The following is an 18,605-nucleotide window of genomic DNA, read 5'->3' as shown; positions in this document are numbered from 1 at the left end:
GAAATCCACAACTTTCTTTTCTCTTCCCGTGGTTGTTTCACAGAGTAGCCGTGTTCCCTCTCCTCTGACCTTCCTCGCTTTGAGCCATACTATCCACACAGTCCGGTAAGGATGACACACTGCACAGACTGTGTACGGTTAAGCACAAGTCGTGTCACATCGCTGGATCTGAACTATTTCCTCGCTGTACTGTGCTGTAGCATCAGGGGGCCATAAATGTTACCGTGAAAAAGTTTTTCACATGGCTAACTAGCACCCCTGCACTGCTGAAATGTCCCCAGTATTGCCATGTAGCCTTTTAGCCTCTTAGTCATTGATATTAATAACAGATGAGTGGGCGGAAGGTTGAGCTGAAGGAGGAGGAATGTCTTCAGATGGGAGCCCCATAGGATCCACTTCACATGATCCACATGTAATGCGTTAGACGGAGACAATTTATGGTGCCAGTGATAGGATGAGTATATGGTGCCAAGCAAGCAGTTGCTAAACAAGTCAAGCTTCTCAATTGGTCAGGGTAATATGACAACATACACCCTTCTGGTTGTATTAGGCTTATGTGGACAGTATTGTAAATCAATATGCAGAAATTATATATGGTAAAATATATATTTTTATATGTGTTTGACAAAATGCACTGTGTGATATATATCAATATGAAAATATAAAATCACAAACACCATGATAGAGGATTTTATCCATTTCACCACTCCAACCTCTCAAATAAATAAGCCTCTTAAGCCTCTCAGCCCTAATGTTTTAGTGTGAAGTGTTATTTTGTCCACTAAAATGATGAAATACTTGCCCTTGCTGTTATACAGCATTATAATATAAGCTGTCTCTGTTACCTTCAGAAATGAACATCTGTACTTATGCACTACATTTTACAGGTGTTGATGTTTTATCAACCCCCTGTTCTTACAAAAGCAGTGAGTGTGTATGTACAGTATTAGAAATAGAACTGAAGGGCGCCTTGGTAGACAAGGGGTTAAGGTGCTGACTATGAATCACAAGTTCCCCGGTCGAAGTCCAGCCTGGTTCCTTTGTTGGATGGCATCTCTCTGCTGTCTCTGTGATAGAGGCACACAATGCCACACAAATATATATTAGAAAAAAGGCCTAGAATTGAAAATTTCCCAACATACCTTTAACTGTCTGCTCTAATAAAATATGGATCTTTCACTTGATGCACAATTAAAGAGTGTGTTTTCTAAGTGTTCCCTCTGCTCTCATTAGTTGACTTCTTGTATTCTGGATACATTTAGGAGACATGGAATTGCAAAAAAACCTTCAGCAAATTGTTTCATCAGAAATTTCAGTGGTTTTCAGCAGATAAGCTGTAGTAAATGAAGACCTGTATGTGTGTTTTTCCCATACTTGGTGAACTGTGTTAAGATAAAGTGTTGTTGTGTTGCAGTGCATCATGTCGAATATTGGTACAGCCTCACAGAAACCAACCAAGAGCCAGAAGGCATCATGTCGTGGTTCCATCTCCAACGGCCTCAAAGAAATTCACATCGATGAAGAAGTCAAGATAGCAGTGAACCTCTCTCTGGAGAGGTTTCGCTACAGTGACCAGAGAGGTTTCAACTGTTGTTATTGTTTTTATATCAGAAAATAAAAGCCAAACATTTCGTTTGGCTCAGCTTCAGTAAAAAAAATAACTTTTTGTTAAATCACATGACAGATGTACGCCACTGTCATGCTCACTATTGTCCCAGAAAGGTATGATGGTGGAGTTTTGTGGAGTGTCCTAATATTTGCCCTTTGCTTTCCCTGACTGAACAGAGATGGAATTTCCCTCCTCCTTGTCCAGTACGGAGAGGGCTTTCATTCATCGAATGGCACAGTCCCTGGGTTACGTTTCTAAGAGCAAAGGGTAAGTTCCTCCACCAGTGTTCATCAAGTATCTGAGTGTCATTCTGAGGAATTGTGCTGACAAAATAATTAGCGCTGAAAATGACGTGAGTAATTTACAAAGTTACACCCACTCACTCGCACACAGGGGTGGAATTTATTTTACAATAAAGTTGGTTTTGTAGTGCTGTGGTGCAGCTTTGGTGTGCCTGTCTATGCTTGAGGTGGTGTTGACTGTGGAGTTTCACGTCTCACACTACAGAGAGAGCACATAGTAACTGCAAGAATTGTGACTGGTGAGCTCTGGCTGCTTGTGTCTCTCCGACACTTTTGTGCTGCTGGTGGAGATTGATAGTAAAGAAAACGTTAAGGAAACTGTAGAAAGACAAAAGGCTTATCCTTTTTAGTAAAACTCATCTAAAAAAGCGAGCGCCACTGCAAACACCACTGCAGTCACCACTCTCTTAGTAGTCTTAAATAGTGTTTCCACAGGCTCAAAAGTAACAGGCCAGGTGTGGCCTGTTCACTCATTATTTAATGACAGATTAATCAGATAAAGTTCTGGAGTTGATGCCAAGTGTTGAATTTGCATTTGGTAGCTATTCATTGGAACTCTCAATATGTGGTCCAGAGAGGTGTTGACGCATGTGAAGGACGCCATCATTAAGCTGAAAAAACAAAACAAACCTATCAGACAGATGGCAGAAACTTTAGGAGTGGCCAAATCAACAATTTGGTACATTCTTAAAAAGAAAGAATGCACTGGTGAGCTCAGCAACACCAAAAGACCTGGAAGACCACAGAAGACAACTAAGGTGGATGCTTAAGAAAATTCTTCAATGGCCAAATCAGTCACCTGACCTCAACTCAATTGAGCAGCTTTTCACTTACTGAAGACAAAACTTAGGGGCAGAAAGACCCACAACCAAGCAGCGGCTGAAGGCAGCTGCAGTAAAGGCCTGGAAAAGCATCTCAAGGGAGGAAACTCAGGATTTGGTGAAGTCCATGGCTTCCAGACTTCAGGCATTCATTGGCCGCAAAGGATTTTCATCCAAGTATTTGAAATAATCGTTATATTTATAATTATGTTGATTTGTCCAATTACTTTTGAGCCTCTGAAAATGAGGGATTACGTATAAAAATGGGTGTAATTCCTAAATGGTTAAATCAAAATGTTTGTTAAACTCCTTCAATTAAAGCGGAAAGTCTAGAATTCAATAACATCTTGATGTCTTTGTTTCAAATCCATTGTGGTGGTGTACCGAAGTAAAATTACGAAAATTGTGTCACTGTCCAAATACTTATGGACCTAACTGTATGTTAATGGGAGACGTTTCTCTCTTTCTATTTCAGGAAAGGACCAAATCGCTTTCTCACCATCAGGAAGAAGGATGGTTCAGACAAACCTCGGCCTACCATGCCCCTCACACTCTCCCACAATTCCTTATATTTCATCCGCAGCCTGCTTCAGAGGTTTCCCATCAGCAATAAGGAACGCACAGACATGCAGCCCAGCAACAAAAGTGGCATGTCTGTGCCTGCAGAGCATGGTGAGTGTCGGTGACCAGTTACCTAAGTGAATTTATGTGAACTGATGCAACCAGGTTACAGTCGGTGAAACCTGATTTCCCCAGGTAGACGACTTCTGGAGAATGCAGATTTCTCAGCCATGTGTACATGTAGCCGGGTTTCTATTCTGCTTTTTACAAGTGCATTACAAAAGACTGCAGACAGGGCAGGAAGCGGAGTGGAGTGGCTGGATGAAAAAGGAGGTCATAATACTATGGTGGCCCTGAGAGGTCAAAACACAACAAAATTTCACAAAACACAATATTTCACAAAGTACAAACAGTACATACAGTGTATACACTATGTACTGTTTTTACACAGTGTGATAAACACGGATGTTGTCATTCAGAGCTGAAACAAAAAAAAACCCTGACTGTTAACTCTTTCATTGTCAGCAAATTGTTCAGTAGTGATGAAATGTAAATATTCCAGTGTATACAGTAATGTCAGGACACCAACCAGTCCACTTCCACATACCATGCACCCATTCCTCTGCATTTCAAGATGAAAAAAACACAGAAGTGTGGAGTCAACAGGTATGTTGTTTCGGGTCATATAATATTCTTCTGCCCTTCCCTCAGACATCAGTTGTGACAGAAACAGGGCAAGCGGACGCTTAAACAATGGCATTCCCATGGTGCCTCGGAGGAGGAATCCATCAGAACTAGACAGTTTTCGACGCTCCCTACCTGTTCAAGAACGCCAGGAGGAGATCATTCAGCTCGTCAGTGGAAACAGGGTGGTGCTGGTGGTGGGAGAGACTGGCTCTGGAAAAACTACACAGGTGGGTCTGTCTGACAGACAAACGGTCCTGCAATTACTGGACAGATTGAGATGAAAATTGGTTCAGACATTTATGGTCCCCAGAGTATAAACCTGAGTCACTCTGGTCACTGTGCATTGTCTAGATCCCACAGTTCCTGCTGGATGAGTGCAGCAAGAATGGAGAGCCATGTAGGATCTTCTGCACTCAGCCCAGACGCCTGGCTGCCATTGCTGTTGCTGAAAGAGTGGCAGCAGAGAGAGGAGAGAGTGTGGGCCAGACTGTTGGCTATCACATCAGACTGGAGAGCAGGTAGATTAGACCAGAGCCTTTTATCTGTGATAGAAAGACACTAACCAACATTTTATTAATCTACACTCAGAGCAACTAATGCCATTCAAGGATGAGCTGCGGTCACTGGCAATCAGCAAATCAAGCCAACTTGATTCAGATATAGGAATGGGTTCTGATAGCTGGGTCCATTTTGGATCTGGTTCCAATATACCTGATTCATTAAACTTCACAGCATTTAAATCCCATATTGAATCTTTCGTTCACGTCCCTTGGTTGGTCTCTTTGGCCTCTCTGTCTGACACTACAGGCACCAGCAAAGAAAAAAAGACTGATGATGTATACAAAAGTTTGATAATGAAACAACTGCAAAATGTAATATTTTTGAGAGTGTACTAATGATGAAGGGGAAACCGCAAGTCCTTTGTTTAAACATTTTTCTACCTTCCAACATTTTAAAGTAAGAACCTGTGTTATTTTTGATAATTTGAGAAGGTCGAGCGCTCAGCCTCAGCCTACCACTGTATTTTGTGACCTGCAGCAGTGCAACAACAAATTTGCCTTCAGATAAAGTTAGAGCAACGTGCAGCAAAAAATAAGCAATTTATTTAGCTGGTGGTGAAATCCCTACAACACTTAAACGCAGCAGAATGCTCATGGTCTATGTTAGATAGTTAATTATTGTATTATTGTATTATATTAGTTTCCATTAGTTTCAGTGTCCTGCTTTTCTGGCAATTGGTCCATAAATATTTCAAAATTACCAATTATGTTATTATCTTGATTAGAGACGCTAGATGCTAGATTGCAATATTTTTTGTTACTGCACTGAGGGAAATAAAAACAGTACATTTTTTAAACTTATATAATATACACATAAAACACACACATAACACAATTATGCTAATAATGCGTATTAGACATTGTTAGACATTGTATCCATCCATTTCTTAAAATACTTCCATTTGAAATGCAGTAGATTGAACTGGTAAACTCTGTGCTTATTTGCTGTCTCTAAAAGTGTCTTAGAAAGTACACCAGAATCATTAGGAGATGAAGAATTTTGAAAACTGGATCTGTATTTGAAGAACCCTGTTGGGAATTTGTTGTGCCTCAGCAGTTCCACCTGAGGAGATTTTTCTTTTTAAAGTTTTAAATTCAGAATCTCAGATTCAGTAAAAGCTGGCACACATACAGTCTACACTGCTGACACATGCTGTCCCATTGTTAGATCAAAGTTATTGTGTAATTTAATATTTTTCAAATAATAGTCATTTTCTAGACTGTACAATTCAATTACCAGAGACTTTATATTTAAACAGCTAATAGCACATACAGTACAGTGTGTGTCAGATACACACATTGTATGTTTTGGATCAGCCGTTATCTTCTCCCTTAGGAGAAATTTGTTTTGGGCATTCAAGAGAAGGCGCGGGCGTCGCAGTGGCGTACAGCCTCTCCACATATACATGTACAGTTAAGATTCAACATTCAGATATTGTAATTCTTATGTGCACACATTGACTTTTATGCAAAAGTCTCGACAGCAATCTTACTAGGTTGCACCTGTAACATTTATGTAACACTTTCGATATAGCACAAATCCGAACTGTATGATGACTGTGTAACTTAAGGCTGAAGCAGCACAAGCTGAAACATGCGCAGAGATTGCAAGAGAAGATCACTGTAGGAAATACATCCTGTCATTAAGTGCTTGTCGGATATTATAAAGCACGCAGCAGAAATCACTGTAATCACCATAAATTGTGAAAAGTAATATTGAAAATAGTGGATTAACTGTGAGAGGAGGTGAGTGTCCCATGCACATGATATTGCACCTGGTGCTAAATATCACGTGCGCATTGTGGCTCTTTCTGCAAATATGCTGTCCTGTCTAAATAAAGTTGTTAGGAACATTAACGTAAAAGTTAGGAACATTAACTCTTTCTGAATGACAGAATGCATCACTTTAACAGAGAGAGTAGATGAGGCCCACAATGTTAGGTATTCCATGTCTGAAAGGGGCTATTGACAGGTGATTAGAGGTGTGGTTGAGACGTGGCCCTTCACCCAAATATTTAACTGTATTATGCAAAATTAGAATTACAACAAACTTTTTAGTGTAGCATTTGCGAGCTTGTGGAAAACACTTACATTGCTTAATATTGAAGTGACTCTTGTAACTGTGACTTTGAAACCTCAGGGTCTCTCCGAAGACATTGCTGACCTTTTGCACCAGTGGAGTGTTCCTCAGAACACTGATGGCTGGGGATGCCAGCCTGACAACTGTCACACATGTCATTGTGGTGAGCATCAAGACTCTAAATATACAGGATATACAGACTCAGATGAGTGGTAAACTCTGTAATCCTGCTTTATAAAATACACCTATTTGAAGCTGGGATCGTTCTTTAAAGAGTAACTTAAAATGCAGGCCGATAACCAGTGTTTTGCTGCCCTCTCTGGTTGAAAGTTTCAAGCCTGGTTCACCTCTGACCACACCAAGCAGTGATTTCACCAGGTCCTGGAGTACACATGTGCATCACTGCAGCAAGGCAGGAAGTTAAACCACTGGAGGCCAGCAAAAACAAGCTTGTCAGGGGAGGGGGTTAAGTTCCTCTTTAAAACCTTTATCAGCCTCCAGTTTGAGTGGTTTGAACTCACAGAGAAAGCATATCATGTTCAGGTGACTTGCTGTGTTTTAACAGGACGAGGTGCACGAGCGGGATGGTCTGACTGACTTCCTGCTCACTAAGATGCGGGATGTGCTTCAAAAAATCCCCACTCTGAAACTGATCCTGTCTAGTGCAGCTCTGGATACAGCTCTGTTCCTTCAGTACTTCGGCTCCTGCCCTGTTATCCACCGTAAGTCCCACTAACTCTGTGTTCCTTAAATGAATGAATGCTCATATCAGCTGTTACTACTCTAGAAGTTTGCTCCCACACTACACTAAATTATTCTTTGGTTTTTTTTCACCATGTTGGCTTCTCTGTGACAGTCAGATAAGATACAAAAAACATCTGTAAATGTAAATGCAGTGTCTTGTATTTAGATGAAAAAGGGTTAGAAGAGAAATGTGAGGTGCTGATTAGACCAAACTATTATGATCTACTGATATGCAGTGCTTCAAAAAATGAGAAAACAGGAAATACGACCAGTGCATATGCTCATTTTCTTGTTTTTATAGTTTGCTTGGTGCAACTAACTGACTGAAGTGGTTCAGCCTTTTTTTGTGTATTTATTTTTTAAGTATATTTTTGGCATCTGTATTTAACACATGGACAATAGAGAGATGACAGGAAACAGAATCGAACCAGGGATGTTGCAGTCCCAGTATACGGTATTAGAGGTAACCACAAGGTCACCACCATACCCCCATCACTCAGTCAAATCTGAACACACAGACATCATATACACGGTGCTGGAATCACAGAGGCAGTGGGATGCAGCCAAAAGGAGGCTATAAGGGCAGGCTTTTCACTCTGACTGGACATTCTGAACAAGTAGAAACACCTTTGCCTTTAGATTTGGTCTTACGGCACTTCACATGACCTAATTTATTTCAAGCTTACTCAACCCTTTTATACTTGTTGCTTGCATCATCCAAAGCATTATGGGGCCTGCTGTTCTAAAACTCAGAGCATGTTTATCCCAAGTATAAATAAGAAAAAGAGAAACAATGGCAGTGACAAACTGTTTTTATGTTGCACGATCAACATGTTTGTTGACATTAGTAATGCTCAGAATGTCCCATCAAGATATTTTTTGCATTCCTAGAAAACTTGACACTCTACTCTGTCCATTCATATACGAATATTTGTTCTGCTTTCTTTTGTTTTGCTTCTCTTTCTATCCTTTGTTTTCTTCTACTGAAGTTAGCATGCTTACCAGCTAGCCCTGGCCCGTCTCTTCACTTTCCAATAGCGAGTCACTGTAGCGTCCACTCTGTAAATGCTGAGGCTCTTGGCAAGCAACCATCACCACCACCTGCTCCCAGCAAGAAACCACGTTCAGCAGCAGAGAAAACTTACATATAACACCTTTTTAAAGTACACAGATAAATAGGGGCATGGTACCATCCAGAAATATCACTTACACATTGTTTACCATAAATTAACGCAAATAAATGGATAAATACTGGGGTGAGAGTGTTACATCTAGAACACGTCACTTCAGGAATAATTTAAAGATGAGCTTTTATTAAGTGAAACAATGCAAGTTCACTGTTTCTCTCAGGTGCGAGAGTCATCTGTATGTGGAATGGGATGTTAATCATTTATTATTAATAAATTAAGAGTTTATTTTTTTTCTGTAGTCAAAGGAAGACAGTTTGAAGTACAGGATCTCTTTCTGGAGGACATTCTGAGGCTGACGGGCTTTAACAATAAGGACGTGGGGAAATACAAGGAAGAGACACAGAGAAGTATGATTCATTAGTCCACTTAGTCAGACTGAATGAAAAAATAAATAAATGTCTTCATCTCATTTGTGTGTGTGACATGCTCTCGTTGTCAGAGGAGAAGAAGCAGAAACGTTTGAAAGAGTGGTGTAAGGCAGTGGAGAACAGTTGTGTTGAGGAGAAACAGAGGAGCCCTGTGTCTGTCCCAGGCTTTCTCCAGGACAGCAGCTCATTGGACAGAGAGGACAGCACTTTCAACAAGCCGGTAAACCAATGCACACACGCACACACATGCACACACGCACACAGATGCACACACGCACACACACGTCACTCTAAGCACTGCTCCAGTTGTAGTAACAAGATGATGCTTTCACCTCACTCATTAAATATATGGCCTTTGCTGTCTGACGTAGCACCACTGCCTGTTTTCCCTGTAGGTTAGTAAGATTAATATTATATTGTATATAAATCTTTTGTAATAGATGACACAACAATAGTTCAGTCAGTCAACCTTACATGGAAAAGTTTATTTACATGCAAATACAGCACAGTAATCTTTGTCTGGCGACTAGGCTCAGAGAGAGCACAGAGAGATTAGGGAGTGATGAGTAGATTTCTTCCCTTGCACTTAAGTCGGAGCCTGCTGGGGTGGTGGTGGGGCTGAATAATTCGCACATGAGCATTCAAAAATCTGGGCCAGCGACAGCTACTATTCATTGTAATTAAGACCTTGCTTTGCAGCCCGGTGCCCCCCGAGAGCTCTACAGACTCAAAAGGCACCCAGCTACACCACAGAGGAGAGCCTAGAAAGGCTCCTTTTTATGCAAATATCCTCTGACACATGGCCAGCGACAGCCAGGCAAATCGCTATCAACTTGATTGCAACAGAAACAGAAGCACAGGGTTTTTTACTACTCCACTCCACTACAGGAGGGAACTTCAAACTTTTTTAACTTTAAACAAATTGAGGAAAAGCTGATCATCATGGTCTCTGGTCTCCCAATTCCCTACAACACGCTGTAACGAATTATTGAGACATGTAAACAAAGAAAGACGTGGAAACAAATTGCCAAATTGTTGGTGCGTCTGGCGGTAGTGGATACATCAGAAAGCAAAAGTTCAGTCACCTCCAGAACAAAGGCACTGTGAGACATGTAGCAGTGCAGGTCAAGCTGACTTCCTGAGCTAGCTTGTAGGCATCAGTCCATTTGCATCAAGAATAAAAAACAGAGCAGAGAGAGAAGCTCAAACTCTGTCACCTCTCTCACCTCTGCATGCCTGACCAATCACTACCAAATTAGGTGTGAGCGTCAGATTGTGTGTTTGAGAAAGTTAGAGAAATGGTTGCCCCCAAAAATCTGATATTGGAAAGGTCTCGTGGCAGAGGTTTCCGAATCTATTGAAGCATGTGACTAGCACATCTGAGGGAGTATATTGCTGCCTTTAAACAGCCAGGGCTAATGTTCCTTACATTATATTGCCGGCCTGTGGTACTGAGAGATTTCGCTAAACATTGCAGAATTGAGCATGCATGTTTTTTTAAGATGTGTTTGGAAAGTTTAGAAAAACCTAGTACATACACTTTAACAGATTTTTTTTGTGTCAAAATACAGCAGTGTGTTTTTCCTGCTCCATTTCAGACTTGCCAATACTGGAATGAACAGCTTAGTTTTAATTAAAGTCCACAACAGCTTTAACAGTGTTATCAAACGTCTGTCCGGTAATTATGTTGAGTGGAGGTGTGTTATGTGAAAGCTAACTGGGTTGAGTCAGTGTGTGATTTTTGGTTCATAGAATGAGAATGACTCAGAACAGCTGGAGCCGTGGCTGCTGAAGGAGATGGACTCCTGCATTTCCAGCATTTTCCTCAGTGAAGAGCAGGATGCTTTCATTCAGCTCTTCAACCTCATCCTGTATGAAAGTGTTAACGGTATGACTCTCAGGGCTGATGTCAGCTCTTATTCACCTTGGCTGAATCATTCCATGTTTCTCTTTTATACAAATTAGAAAATTTGGTATTTAAACGCTATTAGAATGGGAATAATTTTGTTCATGGTACTGTAGTGATTAAAAATTCTAGTGGATGATGTACAGTATATACACGTGATACAGAATATCTATGAATTCTTTCATCAATTTAATGATGTACCTTTATTTGTCAGGTATATAATTCACTGGATTAGACATTACTGTTTGTTTTTTTTAACTGGATTTCCAGAAACTTTAATATATTATGATATACTGTATAGATAATTCAATATAAGATTACATATATCGTGATAGACAATTTTATCCATATACCAACCCTAACTGCAGATACCGCATAACTCCCCTTAAAACCACTACTTGTTTTTCACTGTTAGCTTTTGTACGAACTTAACAAACAAGATACATCATGTTAATCAGTGAGCTTTAGAGGTCCAGCTTCATATTTACTGTACAGACATGAGAGTGGTAACAGTTATTCTCATCTAATTCTTTGCAAACAAGTGTTTCTGTAACAATTAATATTTCAGTTGTGGCCTTGTACTGTCCTGAACATAAAAACTAGGTGCAGAAAATGAAATTTAATGTGAAGCCTCTGACTGTTTCCTCATTCTTGTATTTATGTACGTAGTGGACTACACGCACAGCGAAACAGGGGCTACGCCTTTGATGGTGGCAGCAGGTCGAGGGTTCCTCACGCAGATGGAGCAGCTGCTCAAAATGGGGGCTGATATCAACATGAAAGCATCTAATGGATGGTAGGACACCCATCATGTTATAGTACCAAGCTGATGTTAAACGACGTCACATCACAGTCTTCAACGACTCACCAAAGTTACAATGATTACTACTATTTTAGTTAGTTTTCCTTTCATTGTGCATACAAACGGAGGAGGCATGTAAGGTTTTGTGAAATTGGAGCCCAACATTCAGTTAGTGTGAGGTTGGATTTAATCCCTCCAGGCTCTACAATATGACCAGGAATGCGGTTGTACCAACTGCAAATGTTATACTCTAGCCACTACATTTTCCACTTCTAAACCTATACTTATTACATTGTTGTTTTACAGTGTATTCAGAAAGTCGTTTGTGGACAGCCATTTTTAGATCTCCAGAGATGTTCGATTGGGTTTAAGTCAGGGCTCTGGCTGGGCCAATCACTAACATTCATAGAGTAGTCTCTAAGCCATTCCTGCTTTGTCTTGGCTTTGTGCTTATGGTCGTTATCCATTTGGAAGGTGAACCTTCCTGAGAGCTCTGGACCAGGTTTTCATTAAGGATATCTTTGTACTTTGCTCTTTTCCGCTTTCCCTCAACCAAGGCCACTCTCCTTGCCCTTGACATGGAAAAAAAACCCAAAGAATGATGCTGCCATTACCCTGCTTCACCATTGGGATGGTATTGCATGTCTGGTTTGTCCAGACATGACACTTAGAATTGAGGCCAAACAGTTCAATCTTGGTTTCATCAGACCAAAGAATCTTGTTTCGCACAGTCTGAGAGTCCTTTAGATGTTTGATGTTTTTGCAAATTCCAAGTAGCTTCTATGTGTCTTTCACTGAGGAAAGGCTTCCATCTTCCACTCTGCGATAAAGCCCAGATTGGTGGAGCGCTGCACGGATGTTTGTCCTTCTGGAAGTTTCTCCCATTTCCGCACAGGATCTCTGGAGCTCAGCCAGAGTGACCATCAGGTTCTTGGTCACCTCTTTTAGCAAGGCCCTTCTCCCCCGATTGCTCATTTTTGCTGGGCGGCCAGCTCTAGGAAGAGTCCTGGTTGTTCCAAACTTCTTCTATTTAAGAATTATGGATGCCACTGTGCTCTTGGCAACCTTCAATGCAGCAGTATTTTTTTTGTGGCCTTTCCCAGATCTGTGTCTCGACACAATCCTGTCTCTGAGCTCTGCAGATAGTTTCTTCAACCTCATGGCTTGGTTTTTGCTCTGATATGTATTGTGAGACCTTATATAGACAGGTGAGTGCCTTTCCAAATCATGTCCAGTCAATTGAATTTACCAAAGGTGGACTCCAGTCAAGGTGTAATAACATCTCAAAGATGATCAGGAGAAATAGGAGGCACCTTAGCTAAAGTTTAAGTGTCATAGCAAAGAGTTTGAATACTTGTGTCAATGTGATATGTAAGTTTTTCCTTTTTAATACATTTGCAAAAATTTCTAAAATTCTGTTTTTTGCTTTGTCATTATGGGGTATTGAGTGTAGATTGATGAGGGGAAAAAATGAAATTAAATGATTTTAGCATAAGGCTGCAACATAACAAAATTTGGAAAAGGTGAATGTGTCTGAATACTTTCTAAATGTACTATATTTGTTTGTTTTTATATTCCTTGAAGCTGCAGGACATGTGCGTGCTTTGAATGCATCAAGCAACAGTGTTTTCACCTCTTTCAGGACAGCCTTAGACTTTGCCAAACACTTCCAGCAGACAGATGCTGTGGATCTACTCAAATCCTCCATGTGAGTGTAATGTTGACCTCAGAATAGTTGTTATCTGTTTGTTCTTAGGCAGTGTTAATAAGTGTTTATTTAGTGGCTACTGTGTCTGGAAATTTCAGTGTAGAGGTGCATCCTTTTCCCAGGTTTGCCACAAATTTGGAGTTGCTGAGTTTCCTTTTCTGTCATGCGCAGTGGTTGTTATATGGACATTTTCTTTCCATTAAAAACAATTTAAATTGGCTTAGCATTTTAAATTCTTTATGCTTGAACTCTTTTAGTTATTAATGGTGAAATGTAATGTATATATGGATGTAGAATCCCATTCATGTGCATTCCTGTTCCTGTGCAGTCCTTTGAGAGAGGTGAGTAGCCTGGATGAGTCCACTCTGGTGCAGTGTGGCAGTGCAGAGCTGAGCACTGAAGAGCAGGAGCTGCTCAAACTGTACCACCACAGCTTTGATGATGAGTGGGTGGACCTGGACCTCATTATGGATCTGCTGCATAACATCTGCTCCACCACCTGTGACGGTGAACCTCAGCACTCATCCAGAATTTAACAACATACTGTAGCTGCTGACTGAGGAGTGTATTTCAAGGCTACAACAGAAGATTAACAATATGAAGTCGACCTGTTGCCTTGTGAACATTTCTATTAATCACAGCCAGATTTCATAGTATATGGGTGATATTTCGGGATTATTAGAATTTAAACTTTATCTGTTGTTCTTCAGGTGCTGTCCTGATTTTCCTTCCTGGATATGATGAGATAGTAGCACTCAGGGACCGCATCCTGTACGACGATAAGAGATTCTACACCCACTCTGAGAGGTAAAATGTAGCCTGTACTTAAGGCAAATGGACGACATTTGAACATCATGCAATATCTATAAAACTGAATGTTTTTAGTATGATGAGTACTCAAGCAAGAGTAGGTTATGTTCATTTAAAGTCATGATAAGTTATAGATGTTTCTTAAAGGCGTGCGTGTGTGTATAAAAACCATTAAAATAGATGACATCTATTATCTATAGATAATTCAAATAGATAATAAAAAATATTGTATTCATAGATGTAGATTCAGAACTGGATACATCTTGCCTTAAACAAACACTGTATATATGGGCTGTTTGTGTCAGCACGTCAGTCGATTGTGTTAAGCATGGTGTGGCTTTGGGATAGGCACAGGACACTGTGTAGTGTGTCTCTGACAGAGGTGTACTGTCTTTCAGGTTCCAGGTGTTCACTCTACATTCAGACATGCAGACTCTGGACCAGAAGAAAGCCATGAAGACCTCTCCTCCTGATGTCAGGAAGATAGTGAGTCTCTGATGTCACTGATAGTGATACTGCTGGCTTTTTCACGTGTCATTTCAATCCACTACAGTAATCATGACTTTCAGCTAAGCTTTACTTGGGCCTTTAGATGACATAGAGTTTTTCACCTTAATGAAGAAAAACTTTTGTTTGTCAAGACACTCAAAGATATTTTTTGTAACTCAAGGGCAAAACACACCAGCAGTGTCTTGACATGCTTCCTAACTGGTTAACTGTCCTTTTTCCCTACATCAACATGTGTCAACTGTCCAGCATTTAATCACATTCACTCTGCTGAGCAGCATTCAAGCTGTTGTACCCAGACTACTTCTTCTGTCCTTGTGTTTTATCTTGTATGTGCTAAGAGTATCAGATGACACATTGTGGCTATTGTGTGTTGCACTGTTGCAATTAGGTCAGTAACTCTGCACCCAAAATGCAAAAAAAGCTTTTCTAAGATGTGACTAATAGGGTTTTTTTCCAACCACATAAAAAATATTTTTCCTAGGAAAAACAAGTGAAACTAAAGATATTTTCAATTACATTTCTTTTATTTATATGTCCAGAAAGAATTGCCAAAATACAGATGGTGAGATCTGCTGCTTTTTACCATATGTCAATAATGTGGTTTTCCCTTTGAATATAATTTTACAGGAAATTTTAGGATATTCACTCAAACTAGATTATAGCTTTAAATTTTTTTCTTTTCAGATTCTTTCCACTAACATTGCGGAGACGAGCATTACCATCAACGATGTGGTGTTTGTCATTGATTCAGGAAAGGTCAAAGAGGTACAGCCACTGCCGAAGAATTACATTTACAACACAAGCGTAAAAAACATGTGGTTAGTAATTAACTAACGAATGTTTTTTTTTTTTCCTGTTGTAGAAGTCCTTTGACACTCTCAGTCATGTATCTATGTTGAAGACAGTTTGGATCTCGAAAGCCAGCGCTCTGCAAAGGAAAGGAAGGTAACATAAACAATGTCGAAATCCTGTTGTTTTTATGCAAGTAAATTTGAAAGCCTCTGTTGCTGTTAATATCAGTTTTAACCGACTGATATAAATCTAAGTTTGAATCATCCAAAGAATCTACTGAGTTTGTAACGCGTCCACAGAGCTGGGCGCTGCAGACCGGGGATTTGCTTCCACCTCTTCAGTCGACTCAGGTTCAACAACATGCTGGAATTCCAGGTTCCACAGCTGCTACGGATGCCACTGCAGGTAGACGCACGTTTCAACTTTTATCCCGCATCAAGCAGAGTTTTTTTTATTTTTCTTAAACACTGACTTCACATAAGTTCACACAGGATGATGATAAATAACCTCTGGATTTTTTACACTTTACTGCAGTTAAAAATGTACAGTGACCGGTTTAAAATACCAGAATAATATTAACCTAAGAGATCATATGAACTATATACATATTTTTGGGAAATATGATCCACAGATGTGTTTTGAATCTTAAAAAATTAAATAATTGGTCTACAAACAAGTTTTTCCAATTTTTCCCCACTGAGTGCACGTACTTATTTCTCCTGAGCTGAAAAATTGTCACAAATATGTGGGGTTTTTTTTTTTTTTTTTCCTAAGCAAGGCACAGCAAGACTTGAAGATTTACTCCTAACTCTTCGAGTTTTTACACAACATAGCGACATGCACTGCTTATTGTTATTTAGCGACTTGTTGGCACAGCGATGATTGTTTGAAAAATACTTAAAATAGTGGTCAGCAGTGGAGAAGTGGATTATGCAGCTGGAGTAGTTTGATAAGTATCAGTGGATGTTTTGGTGATTTTCTGCATCTCAAACCTATTCATTTAAAAGATATAAACATGAACTGAAAAGTAAAGGAATCATTATTGAGGAAATGTGTAGATAATGACATGAACAACATTAACAACAACAACATTGATTTGACAATTTTGGTGATTTCAGCCTGCATCATTATTGCATCACCGTCCCATGTGAAATCCTATTCTTGTGACTGACTGGCATCTGTTAATGTAACATTATGGGGCCATACTTACTATGTAGTAGGACACAAGAACAACACGCCTTTGATTTATCTCTGTCACTTTTTGATGTTTAAAACCCCTGCATCCCTCTGGCTGATATTGGGAAGTAATGCAATGTTGCACACTAGATTTTGTACCCCATCTCTGTTACTGGAATCACATTAGAGATCTTTTCATGGTCAGCTTGGACAGGAGGAATGATTACAGTGACCAAAAACTGTTTGAATGTACATACGCACAAGTGAATGTTGTTTTAAGACTGAGCTGGAAAAAATGTGAACATGTGCTCTAAGACATTTTTGAGGGCGTGCTGCTCCGGAACGTCAGACACAAAAACGGGAAAACCAGTAACTGGTTTTCATGCTGTTGCTGATCACTGTATGTTGATAAATCTGTAGCATCTGATTGTAGAAGTACCACAGTGCCAGTACACACACTGTCCACTGTGTTTACCTCGTTAATCCTGTGTATCACAGCCCCCTTTCTTTATAGTTTTTTCAGCATTTCATGTTTTATTCTTCAAATGCATGACGGTGCAAACACTGCTGTCATGAATTAGAGTAGAATTAAGACAGAACAGGCTCTGTATAGATGAGATCATGTAAACATCATTTTTATTATTTGCTTCTATAATAATTATTTTTATTAACTGTTAGAAAAAAAACAGCACGTTTGGTCCTTGTTCACGTTGTGCCACTCCGCACAATCCAGAAAAAAATACGATTTCTTGGAGAAGCTGATTCTTCATTTGTTGCGCTATTGTCATCATGCTTCACTGTGATTGGCTCAGAGCTATGAGAGCAGTGATGTAATTGGCTGAGAGTGTATTTATTAATCACCACATCTTCTTCTATTCACCTTCACTCAGCACTTTTGCACTTTGCACTGCTGCACATACATGAACCCGAATAGCAGATGGAGACGCTCACACAGTCCGTGCACCCAAGTCACACGGCTTTGTGTTGGTCGTTACACTTGCACAAATAAAATAGGGTCCTAAGTGTTGTATCAGTTAATGTGATTCATATTATATACAATAGCACTGCATTTTACACTCCCTGAAGCATGTTGTCCTGGCCCAGCGTATGTTTGCCTCACTTGAGAGTCAGCATATAATAGGAAGAGAAAAAACAATGGCTGCTATCACTATCAAAATAATTTGTATTTTTTGGAGGATTCTCATAAATTAAGTAAATCTTGATAAGCACCAACAGAGTGCTACTTAAAAATACAGCAGACTTACTAATAGCCTGTAATATTCATAATATGTCATGTTGTGTGTTTAAGGAACTGTGTCTGCAGACCAAACTGCTGGCTCCCTCATCCTGTCCAGTGGCTGAATTCTTGTCCAAAGCTCCACAGCCTCCTCCTGCACATGCCATCAGGAACGCTGTGCACATGCTTAAGGTAACAAGTACTAACAAATCCTGCTGGATACCTCACTTAATTCTGATATCCGACACAAGCCACGACACACACACACACGCACGCCTGCACATCCACCTACATAATTCCAGCAGTAAGGCACCTTTCTCTTCAGACAATAGATGCTATGGACCAGTATGAAGACCTGACTGATCTGGGCTACCATCTGGCTGATCTACCTATTGAGCCCCACCTGGGCAAGATGGTTCTGTGCGCCGTGGTACTCAAGTGTCTGGACCCCATTCTAACCATTGCCTGTACGCTGGCCTATCGTGACCCTTTCATCCTTCCCGCCCAGGGCTCTCAGAAAAGAGCTGCACTACACTGCCGCAAGCGTTTCACTTCCAGCACCTTCAGTGACCACATGGCCCTGCTGAGAGCCTTCCAGGTAGGTAGGATCCATATAAAATGTGCGTTTTTATGTGAATATAGGAAGCGATTGATTTTATGGGGATGCACGCGGATGCTCCCAACCTGGAGAAACTGGTACAACCTCCCCTCTTGTCGTCCAGTGTGGCTGATTGTCCAGCTG

The 18,605-nt window shown here is 40.3% G+C and overlaps 1 protein-coding gene across 5 annotated transcripts in view; it reads left to right on the top strand.

Annotated features, from left to right (window-relative positions):
- The window catches only part of LOC120806526 (3'-5' RNA helicase YTHDC2), a 34,735-nt gene that overhangs the window by 802 nt on the left and 15,328 nt on the right, over positions 1-18,605 (top strand). For 3 of the 5 annotated variants that reach the window (XM_040157795.1, XM_040157794.1, XM_040157798.1), the window contains exons 2-21: positions 1,415-1,580; positions 1,786-1,876; positions 3,208-3,404; positions 4,005-4,207; positions 4,332-4,498; positions 6,681-6,783; positions 7,186-7,342; positions 8,794-8,901; positions 8,994-9,142; positions 10,675-10,810; positions 11,498-11,624; positions 13,273-13,338; positions 13,667-13,845; positions 14,049-14,145; positions 14,547-14,634; positions 15,343-15,423; positions 15,521-15,603; positions 15,750-15,855; positions 17,936-18,055; positions 18,189-18,461. In XM_040157795.1, the coding sequence (XP_040013729.1) occupies positions 1,415-1,580; positions 1,786-1,876; positions 3,208-3,404; positions 4,005-4,207; positions 4,332-4,498; positions 6,681-6,783; positions 7,186-7,342; positions 8,794-8,901; positions 8,994-9,142; positions 10,675-10,810; positions 11,498-11,624; positions 13,273-13,338; positions 13,667-13,845; positions 14,049-14,145; positions 14,547-14,634; positions 15,343-15,423; positions 15,521-15,603; positions 15,750-15,855; positions 17,936-18,055; positions 18,189-18,461 (2,697 nt within the window). Of the gene's footprint in view, positions 1-43; positions 106-1,414; positions 1,581-1,785; positions 1,877-3,207; positions 3,405-4,004; positions 4,208-4,331; positions 4,499-6,680; positions 6,784-7,185; positions 7,343-8,793; positions 8,902-8,993; positions 9,143-10,674; positions 10,811-11,497; positions 11,625-13,272; positions 13,339-13,666; positions 13,846-14,048; positions 14,146-14,546; positions 14,635-15,342; positions 15,424-15,520; positions 15,604-15,749; positions 15,856-17,935; positions 18,056-18,188; positions 18,462-18,605 lie in introns of all 5 variants that reach the window. The other 2 variants (XM_040157796.1, XM_040157797.1) reach the window with 1 other exon arrangement.

This window comes from Xiphias gladius, chromosome 20, assembly GCF_016859285.1.
Source record: "Xiphias gladius isolate SHS-SW01 ecotype Sanya breed wild chromosome 20, ASM1685928v1, whole genome shotgun sequence".
Lineage (NCBI taxonomy): Eukaryota > Metazoa > Chordata > Actinopteri > Istiophoriformes > Xiphiidae > Xiphias > Xiphias gladius.
The sequence above is the reverse complement of the archived record's forward strand: the minus strand, read 5'-3'. Positions and strand labels throughout refer to the sequence as shown.